Consider the following 13,875-nt stretch of genomic DNA (forward strand, 5'->3'; position numbering starts at 1 on the left):
AGGATGATTCTGCTGATTTAGGAAGGAGGCACCTGGACTTTCCTTCACAGGAAAGAAGGTCAGCTAGCGAACACAGTGAAGACGACTGCTTGCTTCTTCCATCGACCACCGAAGACCCCCACCCTATTTTCACTACACATGCTCGGACTGTGTAAATGAATTCTGGGAACTCATTATCATCAGACACCCCTTTCAAGGAGATCTAATAAATACATATGATTTGTGTGTATGTAAACTCGTGTCCCTTACTAATTCTTGGGAGCCCTTATGGGGGAGAATCCCCAGGGTGACCCTAGAGCTGCTAATAAAGAATACCTGCTTAACAGTAAAAAACTTTACTGTTGAGTCAGTTTCTTTGTTTCAGCTCTACCTCCTGTGTTAAAGTTGAAATAATTCTGTGGGAAATTCACAGAGTAATGTAAATAAAAGCAGAATCAGAGCTAAAAAACCCCTAAACCTTCAGGTTGGGATAAATGAACTTTTTCTTCTTTCTGGTGTGCTCCGCATGCGCAGGTAACATGGAAGTGGGGAAGTGCTTTTGCTGTGGGGCGCTAGGGATTGATCCTGACAAAGCTCCGAGCGTTAGCAGTGTGTGCTGCTCCTGGATGTCTGTCTAATAAAATGCTGGAGCTGGATCCTGCCCCGATTTCCTCCTGTTTTAAGCGCTCCCATCCCAGTGCTGGCTGATTTCCTAACGGGGACACTATATTTTTAGGAAGGTCGTGAATGACTACCTTTAGAAATGACTTTTGTAATTCTGGGAGTTACAGATGCCTCTGGGGCGGCACAGCTGCACAAGTTGCACCCTCTTGCACAGCCCCCCCTTGCTGTGAAGGCACAAATGCTGCCTGACTCCAGCTGTAGGCGCAGCTGTGGGGGTGATCTCTTGGAAAGAAGCTGCAGAAGAGCCCTGAGAGTTTCTAGGCCTTCACACCACCTTGCTCTGGGGTGTGAAACGTGGATCCGCAGGTCGATGCCGCCTGGAGGGGAAGACCCTGTCCAGGTGTGCTCTCTTTCCTCCCCTGTGGGGGGGAAGCTGGGGGGTGTGACGTGCACCGCCGTGCAGCATAAATCTTAGACTGGATATTAGGAAGCATTTTTTTACAGAAGGGGTTGTTGGGTGTTGGAATGGGCTGCCCAGGGAGGTGGTGGAGTCCCCATCCCTGGAGGGGTTTAAGAGCTGGGTTGACCCAGCGCTGAGGGATCTGGTGTAGTTGGGAACGGTCAGTGTGAGGTTCATGGTTGGACTGGATGATCTCCAAGGTCTTTTCCAACCTTGATGATTCTGTGATTCTGTGCAGCGTGCCCCAGCCGGCGGGATGCGCCCGCCCCGCCCCCGCCACCGCCCTCCCCGTGCGCAGCGCCGGCGGAGAGGAGGAGGAGGAGGAGGAGGCCGAAGGAGGCCCGCCGCGATGGACAGCACGGGCAAGGAGCGGGAGGCCGTGCAGCTGATGGCGGAGGCCGAGAAGCGGGTGAAGGGCTCCCACTCCTTCCTGCGGGGGCTCTTCGGGTGAGCGGCGGGGGTGTGGGAGCGAGCTGCAGAGCGGGGATCCCGGATTATAAAGGGGGGGGGGGGTGTGGGGGGTGTGTGTGTGTGCAAGCGGTGTGCAAAATGGGGGACGTGCAAGGTGTGCGAAGGGAGGGGTTGCAAAAAGGGGGGGGCGCAGGTGTGCGGGAGGAGCGGGGCCCTGTGTGTGGGTGCCTGCAGGGGGGCAGCAGGGTGCTGTGCCACCCCCCTAGTTTGGGTGAGGGTCTCCCTTATCGTCTGCAGCAGGGGGGCTGTGTGAGGAGATGGTGTGGGGGAGAGAAAACACAGCGCCCCCCCCCCCCGGCTGGCAGTGCTACAGCAGCCCCCTTTCCCACACCGTGCCCCCCCAGCGCTGCCTCTCCCGCACTGACCATGGGCACAGCGGTGTGACGAGCCCGCTCGGCCTCAGCAGCTCGCAGTGCCAGCCTGTGTATGTCGTTTGTCCCCCCCCACCTCCATGGTCAACCTGCCGTGAGCGGGGTGTCCCCAGGTCTGGCTCCACGGCGGCTGCGCTCATCCCAGCTTTATCCCGGGGGGGACTCACCGCTGATAATCCTCTTGCAGCCATGGCGTTATCGGGGTTCACCCAGGCCTCTCCCCTTATCGCGGGGAGCATCCTCACCCTGCTGGGCAGCAGCACCCAAGGACTCTGCTCGGGGCTGCTGCGAACAGTGTCAGGGTGAGGCTTAAAGCCCTCCATCCTTCTTGAGGCTTTTTGCAGCTCTGGGGAAGCATTTGGACCAGACTCGGGGGTTTTACGGATGATTTTCTGGCCAATGGAGCCACAGCACTGAGCCCTTGGTGTGGGGCACAGAGGTTCTCTGGAAGGATGAGGTTGCTGGGGGGGGAGCGATACCCCCAGAAAATGTTAGAGCTTCCTTTTTACTGGGCCTTTTTCTTCAAAAGTAGGTACTCCTGGGGGTGCAAGAGCTGTGCCTGGAAACGTTTTGAAAAACTGGCTGGTTTGGCTCAATCTTGGCTTTTTTTTAAAATTTTATTTTAGGAAAAGAGCATTTATAGTGTGATGCTCCTGTGGAGCATCCTAAATAGCCTGGAAGAATCTAGCACCTGCAGCCCTAAAAGCAGAAGTTTTAAAAATAAATTCCTCCCTGGCCTCCAGCAGATTAATCGGGCAGGGCGTGCTCCAGGGGCATAATCTGGTCAGCAAATTGCCAAAAATCCTTTGAGTAAATCGGCAGAGATTTCGAGAGGCAAATTTCTCATTTTCTTGGGCTAAAAATAGATGCAAAAAAAAAATCGCTTTTAAAATGGAAGAAAAGGTGGTGGGTGACTTTGCTCTTGGCATCCCCCTGGTGAAACGGGGTGCCCAGGCCGCTGAGTGCCTGGCCAAAAGTATTATCGACAGCTGGGCTTTTTCCTGAAGAGCTCCATTGGCTTGCACAAGTGCTTTTCTTTTTTATTTTTTTGAGACTAAAAGGCTGAAAACCACTTGGTTTTGGATGCCTTGCAGGGTGTAGCGTTACCTCGCTCCGCCTCCTTTGGCTTTAGTGCATGCAAAAGGTGGCTTTCAAGGGTAAGGAGTGGTCCAAAAAACCCGCCTGTGCTTAGAAATGGAACGTGGTTGTCTGCCAGAAGAAGGAAGGGGGAAAAAAAAATGGCAGTAATAAATGTTGTCACCTCCTGCGCTGCAGCCCTTTCTGGGGTCAGCAGACCGTGTGCTGCAGAGGGCAGTACGGAGCTTGTAGGAGTAAGTCCATGAAGAAATCTGCATTTCATGAACAAAAATACTTTTCAAGATAAATTAATCATCTGGTTCGGGGAGCCCAGTTACGCTACCTAAACCTCATCAGTTAGGCTTGTGTTGAGTTCGCAGCAAGTTGTCTAGCATCTCTTAATTTTTGCTTTATGTTTTCTAAATGACACAGTAGTTTGTCATGTTCTGGAGTTTGCTTTTTGCAGGTGTTTTTGCTGAGTGTCTTGTGAGACTCTTAGGAGCCCAGCTGCTCCTGCCCAGAAAGGAGGGACTGAAGTCAAGGAGCTTGCTCCAGGCTCCAGACTCTTTAGGAAGGTGCAAAAACTCTGAGCTGCCATTTCAGGAGTGGGTTTTGTCTGCTTTCTTGTCCCTGCTTTATGCAGTAAAAAACTCTGCCTCCCCCTTCTAGCAAGGGATTGCTTACTGGGTGCCTGCCAGCTCCCTGTTCACAGCGGGGCTTAGGGGACCCTGTGAGGCACTTAACTGAATTTCTCCCCACTTTCACTGTGCGGGGCTGCCAGCCCCCCAAATCCAGCTTTCCCCTCTCTGAGCAGCATGATGCTCACCCCATGTTTCAAAATTAGGGAGATCAGCCTCATTGAGCCCGGAGGGGCCACGTTGCCTGAGCACACGGGATTACAACACCCCAAGCCCTATTTCAGCTCTCAGCCCCCGTTTCGTTCCAGCGTGGCATCAGGGGCTCTCTCGCTGCATTTCAGGGGCAACACCAGGGTGGAGGAAGCCTGCGAAATGTACACCAGGGCTGCCAACATGTTCAAGATCGCCAAAAACTGGAGCGGTGAGTACAGCCCCCAGTCGGGGAGCGGGGGGCTGCGTCGAGGGTTGCTGATGTGACCCACGGGCACCAAGCGTCTTCCTGCAAATTATTGCAGCGGAGTTTTACATCCCAGGCTGTTTCCATGGGGATGGTCCCTATGGCGATGCGATTCCTCTGCTTTGCCCGGCCCTGCGATGTTTTCAATATTGAGAGGGTGGGAAAAGGGGGGTGACCTGTTCCTGGTGCTAAATGAGCTGGGGTGCCATTTACCATTTTAGACTAAAAGCTTGTAATTCTGTGGAGGATCCTGCTGAAGGGGCACTGCCCTGGGTTTGCTCTTCAGCAAGGAAATACCTTTGGGGTGGGATGTCAAATTCAATGGATTTTGAGGTCCAAGGGATCCCCCTTGCTGATCCGGTAGCTGCAGGGTGCAGCCAGCAGCGAGGATGAACCCACATGGCCAAGGGTGAGCGTGTGTGTGGGGTGTCCCTGCTGCTCCCTGTGGGGCCAGGCTCGACCCCCGGCAAACGAGCAGCGCCTGGACACAGACAATTTGGGGTTTTTGCATCTCTTGACCTCTGTGGGTCCTGGGAAGCGACGTGTGCTTTGCCGTTTTGTGGCGATCCCGCTCGTTGCTGGGTTGGAGGGGTACATGGGGTCGGTGTGCGCTTCTCTCCCAGCCGCAGGAAACGCGTTTTGTCAGGCGGCCAAGCTGCACATGCAGCTGCAGAGCAAACACGACTCGGCCACCAGCTTCGTGGATGCCGGGAACGCCTACAAAAAAGCAGACCCACAAGGTAAGGGGAGCAATATTTGGGACTGTGTCTTGCAAAGCAGCAGAGAAGGTGGCATGCTGAGGCTTTCAGTAGTCACTGGTTCCCCAGGGCTGTGGATCCTCACTGTGGGCTACTCAAAAGCCGTAATAACTCTGGCCTGTCTGCTGCTCCAGAATAGGCTTTCAGATGATGCGAGCTAGTCCGCGTCGTCTTGGTGGGGATCGGCACGTGTAGGGGGGGTCATCTCTAGGTGATCCCTGGCACTTTGGCTCACATGCAATGCGTTGGCTGTGAGGCACTTTCCCTCGGTAGTGTCCTTCCTGGATTAGCCTGGCTTTGGAGAAATACTCGCTTTGTAAGGAATACTGAAGGCAGGTCTCGGGTCTGGATCGCAGTGGGATCCCTGCCCTTAGCCCAGCCCCATTCCCAGGGGTTTCCCGGGGCAGAGGTGAGGTGGGGGGAAAATGGACTGGCCTTTGATGGGATGATGATAAGGATTCTTTAAATCTGGTTGTAAAGAGCAGGGTTGTGGTTTTCTGGAAGACCTTCGATTCCCCATACCCTGGCTGTTTGGAAACACACTAGCCAACCCATCAGTATTACCCATGCTTTCCTGTGCCAGGGGAGTGAAGAAACTTAACTCAGGGCAGATAATACTGTTTTGTAATTGTAAAACACCCAAATTTCCTAGAAAATGGCAGACCCTGCATGTTCATAAGATTGGAATTTTGCTCTGTTTGAGGACACAGCCTGACAAACTCAGTGTACGAGTTGTTTGTATTTTGCCTCTCCTAATTTTTGACTCTTACATTTCGGTGTCAGAGTTTTTTCCCAGGCGAAGCAGCGGGCTGGTGGTGGGATGGGTGTTTGGACTGGGTGAATTGGGATTAATCTGCAGATGCAAAAATGCGGGGGACGTTACATCTGTAGGTCTTAGGGGTTGAAAATGTTATGTCTGTTGTTCCAGCTGTACATAAACGTGTGAGTAGATTCTTATTTGAGAAGCTGGTGTGTGGTCTGATGAAGAGTAGTGTTCCCGAGATCTGATTTTTTTTTGGAGGGGGGAGGTCTTGGGCTGGGAAGTCTGACATGCTGGCTGACTGTTGTTTTTCCTGAACACTCATGCTGCAGAGGCCATCAACTGCTTAAATGCAGCTATTGATATCTACACCGACATGGTAAGAAGCTGCAGGGGCAGCTTGCAAGCCAATGTGCTTGTTAAGAGCTGCAGCTTGGTAAATGCTGCATGTGCTGGGTGGAGGGGGAGCCCCCATCTCACGTGCAACCTCTGCCTTCCCTAGGGGCGATTCACTATTGCTGCCAAGCACCACATCACCATTGCGGAGATCTACGAGGCTGAGCTGGTAGATATCGAAAAGGTAAAGATGCCAGGCACTGCTGGTGCTGTGCTGTAGGTGCTGCTGCGGTGGCGGCTGCATTTCCTTCCCCAGCCAGAGCAGCGCTGAGCTCAGCGCGGCCGATAAAACCTGCTTCCCACCCGGCACCAGGCTGCTTGATGTCGGTGCAAGTCGCCTGTAACTTGAAGTTAGCGTTAATGGGGTGAGCGATGATTTTTCCCAGCATGGCTCTCTTGCTGGGCAGTCCTGACTCTTCCATGTGCCCCTCTGCTGAGCGGCAGCGTGGCAGGGCTGGCAGAAATGCCCAGGTGAGAAACCCTGACTGAAGTGGTGCTTCACATCTGAAAAGCACTTTGGGAAAGTTGTGGGGCAATTCTGCAGCTATTTCCTGATGCACCCAAAGGGAGTGGCTGCTATTTTTAGTTCGTGGTTCAGCACTGACCCTCTCCTGTTCCCATTAACCAAGGGCGCTGAGCAGGAATCCTGCATCAGATCAGCTGGCTGCAAAGCTTCTGCTTGAAGCTTGCAGAACACAAATGTAATGGTTTCTAGATACTATTTTCTAGACAATCGTTTGCTTCCTCAGCTCCACTTTGTTGGCTCCCATCTATCTCTGTTAGTGACTTCAGTGTTGTCTCTCCATGTGCAGCCCCACTTAAATCAAGCCCTGCTATGTCAGGGCTATTGCGGTTTATTCTACTGTGGCAAATCCAGCAGAAACCTTGTCATACTGTGATTAAAAGCGTTCATAGCCATTACCTCAAGAGTAATTAAACCTGCACTGGAGTTTGGGACGCTGAACATGGTCACAGTCGAATTCCCAAGGGCAGCCTCTTGTTTTGAGTGCATGGAGAAGGCGCGGCAGCACCTCGCTTCAGCAGAAGCTGCCTCCCTTTGTGCACAGAATGGGAAAGCTTTTATGAACGCGGTTGCTGTACGCCAGTCTGACCAAAAATTGTACTTCCACAGTGGCATTGAAGCATGGTGTTTCTGTCCCCAGGCCATTGCACACTACGAGCAGGCTGCAGACTATTACAAAGGAGAGGAGTCGAACAGGCAAGTGGTCTTTGCAAGAGGGTTACGACAAGGAAGGGCTGGAGACAGGGATTTGTCTTAGTTGGCCCAGCGCTTGCACGCCTTGCCTGCCAGCCTCTTCTAAAATGTCCCGTGGTGGGATGCCCAAGTCCTGCTTGGATTTCTGTTTAAGGTTCTCCTCCTGCACGCAGGGTTGTCTGGTTTGGGGTGCCTGGTTTGGGTGCGGAGAAAGCCTGGAGGGATTGAACGGTGTTCGATGCCAGGTCTGTGCTGAGCGGAAGGTCTTCATGCCTTTCTGTGTGTTTTAATTCTGGGTCTTAAAAAGAAAATTCCCCTGATCTGCAGGTTTTGGATCCCGCTTTTATGTACACTAAGTGGTACAGGTAGTGCTTGGATTTGTTTTTACCCAGGACGCAATTGCTTACTTGAACGCTATTGATTTTAGCTCAGCCAACAAGTGTCTGCTGAAGGTGGCTGCCTACGCCGCGCAGCTGGAGCAGTACCAGAAGGCGATAGAGATCTATGAGCAGGTGAGGGTGTGTGCTTTGTCCGGTGGGGCGAACACTTCTCAAAAATGAAAAGCGGGTCAGTGTGTTGGTCTCACAAAATTCCCGCAGCCTAGAAGCTTCTAATCTTTCTTACTTCAGGGCCGATTATGCCTTTATGAGACATGGTTTGCTCCTGCACTTTTACAAGCTGCTTTAACTTATCAAAGGCATTTTTTTCCCCAAATTCTATTGTTTGTAGAGAAAGGCTGGGCGAAGCAGGGAGAAGGAAATCTATAATTGCACTTTTGATGGTATTTACAAATATGTTTGGCAGAAAATTGCCCCTCAAATTTGTAAACTTGATTGCTCTGCCTTTGTGCCAGGTGTTTACCTGGGAATACTTGCAGTGCTGCTTTTGTGCTTCTGGAGGGTTAATACTGGAGCAGGTTTTCACCGAGTCGACTTGCTTTCCCCCTCCTGTATCGGACAGGACATACTGAGGTACCAGTGTGGCACCCCTGAACTGGTGCAGCTGGGACGGGCTGCGTGGGTGCACTTTCACAGCTGCCTGCGGGTCTCTGACTTCCCTTGGGATGAGTTAAAAATCCATCTGGCTTCCCAAGAGCTTTTTGTATGGATGCTGACATTTATTTTTTCCCCCAGTCTTCATTTGCAGCCAGCCCTGTGGTGCTGCATGTAATTTTAATCAGTTGTCCTGTTTTTAATTCGGTTCTTAATGATGCAGTTTTCTTTCCCAACTCTAATAATTTTGTGCCTAGGTTGGAACAAACACAATGGATAATCCTTTGCTCAAGTATAGCGCGAAAGAGTATTTCTTCAAAGCTGCTCTGTGCCACTTCATCGTGGATGAGCTGAACGCGAAGGTCAGTGGTTATCCCAAATTTTCTGCATCCTTCTTCATCAGCCTTCGCCGGCTGAGACACATTCTTGCGTGCCTGGGGATTTGTGTGGCTGTTGCATGAACTGGAGCTTTTAGTGCTGTAGTCGTATCGGGAGTCGCTGTGAATACTTTCCCAAGCGCTCTGTGCGGTTTTAGGACTGGAAGGCAAAAGCTGAAATAAAAAGCAAATAGTTTTGTGCGAAATGAGTGTAAGGGTTGTCTGCTGTCTTTCAGCTTGCGCTTGAGAAATACGAAGAAATGTTCCCAGCATTCACAGATTCACGGGAGTGCAAGCTATTGAAAGTGAGTAAAGCCAGTATTAAAATAAGAGTCACACTTGACAACGCGTATGGCGCTTTACTTTGTGCTTTTTCACCTTGCCATAGGTTTGGTCATTTATTTGAATGTTTTAGAGGACATCAGACTTGCTTTGCATTATACCAGGCTTGTGGAAGTGGCTGCAGCAGAAAGATGATGATTCTAGCTGACTTAAAAAAACCCCAAACTGTTTCTGTGTTCACGGTGGGTGGATTGAATAGGTTGTGGAGGTGGTGCTGCTGCTGGACACATGGGTGCCCCGGTCCCCTCTCTCCTGGGGATGAGGTGCCCACACGCCAGCCCTGTGGGAACACGCTGTAACAGAGTATTTTCTAATTTTTGATGGTGTTCTCCTAGAAACTGCTGGAAGCCCACGAGGAGCAGAACTGCGAGGCATACACCGAGGCAGTAAGTAGTCATAAACTTGCTAAAGTGTGCTCATGGATGGTGGGTTCTTCCTTTTTTTTTGTATATTTGGTGCGTGTGTGCTGTTAAATCGAGTGCTGTGATCGAGTCCAGTGGGGCAAAACACTGGATGTTTTGCTGCTTCACCATCCTGCCCCAAAACAACCCCCAGGAGAGATTATTTTACTTTTTTTCTGGGAAGAGTAGAAGTTTTAAAAGACCGTACTTAAGGGGTCCAGAATGCTTCTTTTGCAGCAGTCTCGTTTCCCACAGCATTTGACACCGTTTCCCACAGCATTCTCCTGGCTGCTTGAGGCTTGGATGGGCACACGCTTCGCTGGGTATAAAACTGGCTGGATGGCCGGGCCCAAAGAGTTGTGGTGAACGGAGTTAAATCTGGTTGGCGGCCGGTCACGAGTGGTGTCCCCCAGGGCTCGGTTTTGGGGCCACTCCTGTTTAACATCTTTATTGATGATCTAGACGAGGGGATCGAGTGCACCCTCAGTAAGTTTGCAGATGACACCAAGTTGGGTGGGAGTGTTGATCTGCTCGAGGGTAGGGAGGCTCTGCAGAGAGACCTGGACAGGCTGGAGCGATGGGCTGAGGCCAACTGTAGGAGTTTCAATAAGGCCAAATGCCGGGTGCTGCACTTCAGCCTCAACAACCCCCAGCAGCGCTACAGGCTTGGGGAGCAGTGGCTGGAGAGCTGCCAGTCAGAGAGGGACCTGGGGGTGTTGATTGACAGCCGGCTGAACATGAGCCAGCAGTGTGCCCAGGTGGCCAAGAAGGCCAATGGCATCCTGGCTTGTATCAGCAATAGCGTGGCCAGCAGGGACAGGGAAGGGATCTTACCCCTGTACTCGGCACTGGTGAAGCCGCACCTCGATTCCTGTGTTCAGTTTTGGGCCCCTCACTGCAAAAAGGACATTGAATGACTCGAGCGTGTCCAGAGAAGGGCAGCGAAGCTGGTGCAGGGTCTGGAGCACAGGTCTGATGGGGAGCGGCTGAGGGAACTGGGGGGGTTTAGTCTGGAGAAGAGGAGGCTGAGGGGAGACCTCATCGCCCTCTACAACTACCTGAAAGGAGGTTGCAGAGAGCTGGGGATGAGTCTCTTGAACCAAGGAACAAGCGACAGGACAAGAGGTAATGGCCTCAAGTTGCGCCAGGGAAGGTTTAGACTAGATATTAGGAAGTATTTCTTTCCAGAAGGGGTTGTTGGGCGTTGGAATGGGCTGCCCAGGGAGGTGGTGGAGTCCCCATCCCTGGAGGTGTTAAGAGTCGGGTCGACACAGTGCTGAGGGATCTGGTGGAGTTGGGAACTGTCAGTGCTGGGTTAACGGTTGGACTAGATGATCTTCAAGGTCCTTTCCAACCTAGATGATTCTGTGATTCTGTTTGCTTTCTAATATCTCCGTTTAAATTGTCTTTTTTTTTTTTTCCTAATAGGTTAAGGAATTCGATTCAATATCGCGGTTGGATCAGTGGCTTACAACCATGTTGCTTCGCATCAAAAAGTCAATCCAAGGAGAAGGGGATGGGGACCTGAAGTGAATCGTGCGTGGTATTTGTGGCATGCAGCCTAAGTAATCTGTTCTTGTGTTACAGCCAAGGACCACTATGGGATACCGGATAAAAAAATCTCTAGCTTTACTTTGTTGCTTACAGATCCAATGACTTGTGTGTTTCTTTAGTACCCTGCTCTTTGTTGTGACAACATGGGTAGATGAGAAGCGATGCTCTGGGTGTCACTGGCAGATCTTTCTGAGGGCAGAAATTCTTTCTTGGTTTTGTTAGCCGATGAATCCAAAGTCTGCACTTGGAACTGCTGTTTTTTCCCACTGTTCTGTCTTAAGGCTCAGTACCATTGATTCCAGCATGTAAATATTTTGTCAGCGCCAGTACGGTACAAGTAATTGCTTCTGCTCTGTTGCTGTATTGTTACCATTTTCTGTTCCTAAATGGACCACTGTCAGAGACACTTGGATCCTGCTTTTTTTTTTTTTTTTTAAATGATTGAGCTTTTCTAATGGTGCTAGTGAAAGGCTTTGTGACTTGTATATACAGTGTGCATGTGTGCGTATACATCCTATACAGATACATGTGTGCACGTATAAATGCAGCGTACCTAAGGACCACGCGCTGAAGGTGTTATGCGCTAGGGGACAGGACTGCTTAGGTTGGTGACAGTTGTTGTGAGTAGACCTAGTTAATGGTATATTTTGTATTTCAGATCTAAATATAAAATGTAAGGTTCTCCTCTATTTTCTTGGATCTATTTTTCCACTTTATTTTGTGGTGCATCCCATCCCTTCTACCCCAAGATATTACCCTGAGTAATAATCTATTTTTCTAACTTTTCATTTACACGGATTCCTGCTGCTGTCTCTAGTACAGGTCTTTTGTGTGTGCCGGGCAATACCCGTTAAGTTTCCAACCTCTTGGCGAAGCCGCCTCATTCCTGGGATGTGCAAAAGCATTGACTGAGACTTGATGTTATACAGAAACCTTGTTTCAGTTGTCTGGGTGACACTTGAATCGAGCTTGCTTTGAAAAGGTGTAGATACACTTAAAAATTCCTGCGGTAACTTTAGAAATGTGTTTTTAAATGCCTGCAACCAGGGCTCTTCCGTGCAGTGCTTTGTTTAACTAAAGAGGATTGATTAAGCTACTTGTTACTTCATCTCTATATATAGAGAAGGACTGGGGAGCCTGTGCAGTTTGTCAGCAGGAGTTGTCACTTAGTATTTCTCTCCAACGAATGAAAAAGTAACTAACTAACTGCTTTAAGTGGGTGCTCTTCCATGGCCAGAGCAGGAATATCACGGTAGCCCCCAGCAGGCAGCTTTGGTGGGAAGTGCCTGTTGTTTCTCTTGAAGTGATAGTCTCTGGCAACCAAAATGCCAGCTTTTGTACTTCTCATCCCTTTGTTTTTGATACAGATGTTTGAGTTGACCGTAGTTTGGCTTATGAGTCTAAAGGGTTTAGTTCCATTAAAGTGGTACTTTACCACTGGCTTATGAAAAAGATGACCAAAAAACGCTCCTGGTACATGCCAAATTATTATTATTTTTGTGTTTTCCTGATTGATCTCACACTAGTCACTTATTTTCCAGACATTCTGTGCATCCTAACTTGATAGAGAAGACCCGCGAGCTGTGCAGACCTGGCAAGGTGGGTGCACTGCAAAAGTTCTTCCAAGCAGCTTCTGTTTCTTCACTTCTCAGATGAGCTTTTAAGGCTACTGCTCATGCTAAACCTCTGTCCACATCAAAACCATCACTTTAGCTTAGACCACTATGTGTCACATCTGTCCTTCCCACAAACTTGGCAAAGAAATCCTTTAAATTCAATTTAATGCATGGTCCTGGTCCAAGGTGTCCACACCTTGGCTTGGCGGAAGCGGGGACCTGCTGCCATTTTTCTGAGGGCCTCCTGTTCCTCTACCAGTGTCCTTCGCACGCTTGTGCCACCTCTGCTGGGCAGAGAAAGGGCAGGGCTTAGGCTGCAGCCAGCCTGGTAGCTAGGGGATCTGACAGCTAAGCTGCGTTAGCTGCAGCTCTGATCTCCCCACTGCTGAACTGTGATAAAAGGATGGGTTGGAACCAGGTTGTTTGTTTCCTTAGCAAGCACAGACCAGGTTTACCTGGACTTGTGTCCAGCACCTCTGGAGCCCCAGCAAGGGGACACGCAGGCACTGAGGCTTTACTTTTCTTAGCATTACACAGAACTGAGGTGAAGATTTTATGCCTTTTTTTTTTTTGTGTGTTCCCTTTTCCCATTATCAGTATTATGCACAGTTGTGACAAGGTGCATAGGGAGCTGGTGGAGCAGAAGCCCGTACCCATGGGGTTGTGTGGTCTGTTACTGTGCTCTGGAGTAATATCATTAAAATACAACTGTTAGTTGTGTGTAAGTAGGCTACAGCATGTCCTCCAGTGTATCAGTGGTAAATTGTGACAGTTCTAAAGTGACGATCTGCCACTCTGCTGTATTTTCCCCCTAGTACACAACTCTGTACTATGAAAACTTACTAATGAAAAGCCTTAGCAAGAATATAATGTTTTGTGTGAATCTGTACATTAATAAAGTGAAAATCATGAAAGTAAGTAGTGATAAATGTTCTTTCCTGGAAAATGCAAGAGGCAGGCTCAGGCTGGAGCCTGGCCTGAAGCCGTAGGGTGCGATGATAAAAGCCAGCATGCAGAGTGCTGCCTTTCCATTACTTTGGTGACCCGTTAAGGCCTATGCTAAGGGTCAATACTTGTATAGGAAGCCCTGGCTGATCACTTTACAGTGGCTGTCATGCCACTTCATTGCCTGTTGTACAACCTGTCAGCTGTAGGAAAGGGCAGTGTCCCAAAGTGCCCCATTTCCTGTTTTTCCAGGCAGATTTCTTCACACCTAGTGGAAGGTGAGCACCCAGAAAGCCAGCCCAACTCTCAGAAGAGTCAGGGCTGTGTGCTGGCGCTCTGGCAGGGTGACAGGCCTGAGGAAGAGGTGGCACCCCACAGCTTCAGGGCTGCAATTGAGCCGGGTCAGAACTTACCCCAGTCCTAGCGCAGTCACAGCGATGG

General features: G+C 50.2%; 1 protein-coding gene across 2 annotated transcripts; it reads left to right on the forward strand.

The window, feature by feature from the left end:
* Positions 1–1,354: 1,354 nt before the first annotated feature.
* On the forward strand, positions 1,355–13,403 carry LOC141941398 (beta-soluble NSF attachment protein). 2 transcript variants are annotated; one of them, XM_074864067.1, is made up of 12 exons: positions 1,355–1,510; positions 3,962–4,041; positions 4,701–4,817; positions 5,928–5,974; positions 6,098–6,175; positions 7,155–7,210; positions 7,635–7,719; positions 8,457–8,561; positions 8,813–8,881; positions 9,254–9,304; positions 10,748–10,855; positions 12,415–13,403. In XM_074864067.1, the coding sequence occupies exons 1-11, from the start codon at positions 1,413–1,415 to the stop codon at positions 10,850–10,852; spliced, it is 891 nt and encodes a 296-aa protein (XP_074720168.1). In that variant the 5' UTR covers positions 1,355–1,412; the 3' UTR covers positions 10,853–10,855; positions 12,415–13,403. The 2 variants fall into 2 exon arrangements, with proteins under 2 accessions (XP_074720168.1, XP_074720167.1); XM_074864066.1 differs by having other exon boundaries at positions 10,748–13,403.
* Positions 13,404–13,875: the final 472 nt, after the last annotated feature.

The sequence above is a fragment of the Strix uralensis genome, chromosome 3, assembly GCF_047716275.1.
Source record: "Strix uralensis isolate ZFMK-TIS-50842 chromosome 3, bStrUra1, whole genome shotgun sequence".
NCBI lineage: Eukaryota > Metazoa > Chordata > Aves > Strigiformes > Strigidae > Strix > Strix uralensis.

Excerpts from the sequence above, each read along its gene's own strand:
- LOC141941398 (XM_074864066.1), top strand. The coding sequence starts at position 1,413 with ATGGACAGCACGGGCAAGGAGCGGGAGGCCGTGCAGCTGATGGCGGAG. Across the intron at positions 4,042-4,700 it reads GATCGCCAAAAACTGGAGCG|CCGCAGGAAACGCGTTTTGT; the intron begins GTGAGTACAGCC and ends CTTCTCTCCCAG. Across the intron at positions 5,975-6,097 it reads TTGATATCTACACCGACATG|GGGCGATTCACTATTGCTGC; the intron begins GTAAGAAGCTGC and ends TGCCTTCCCTAG.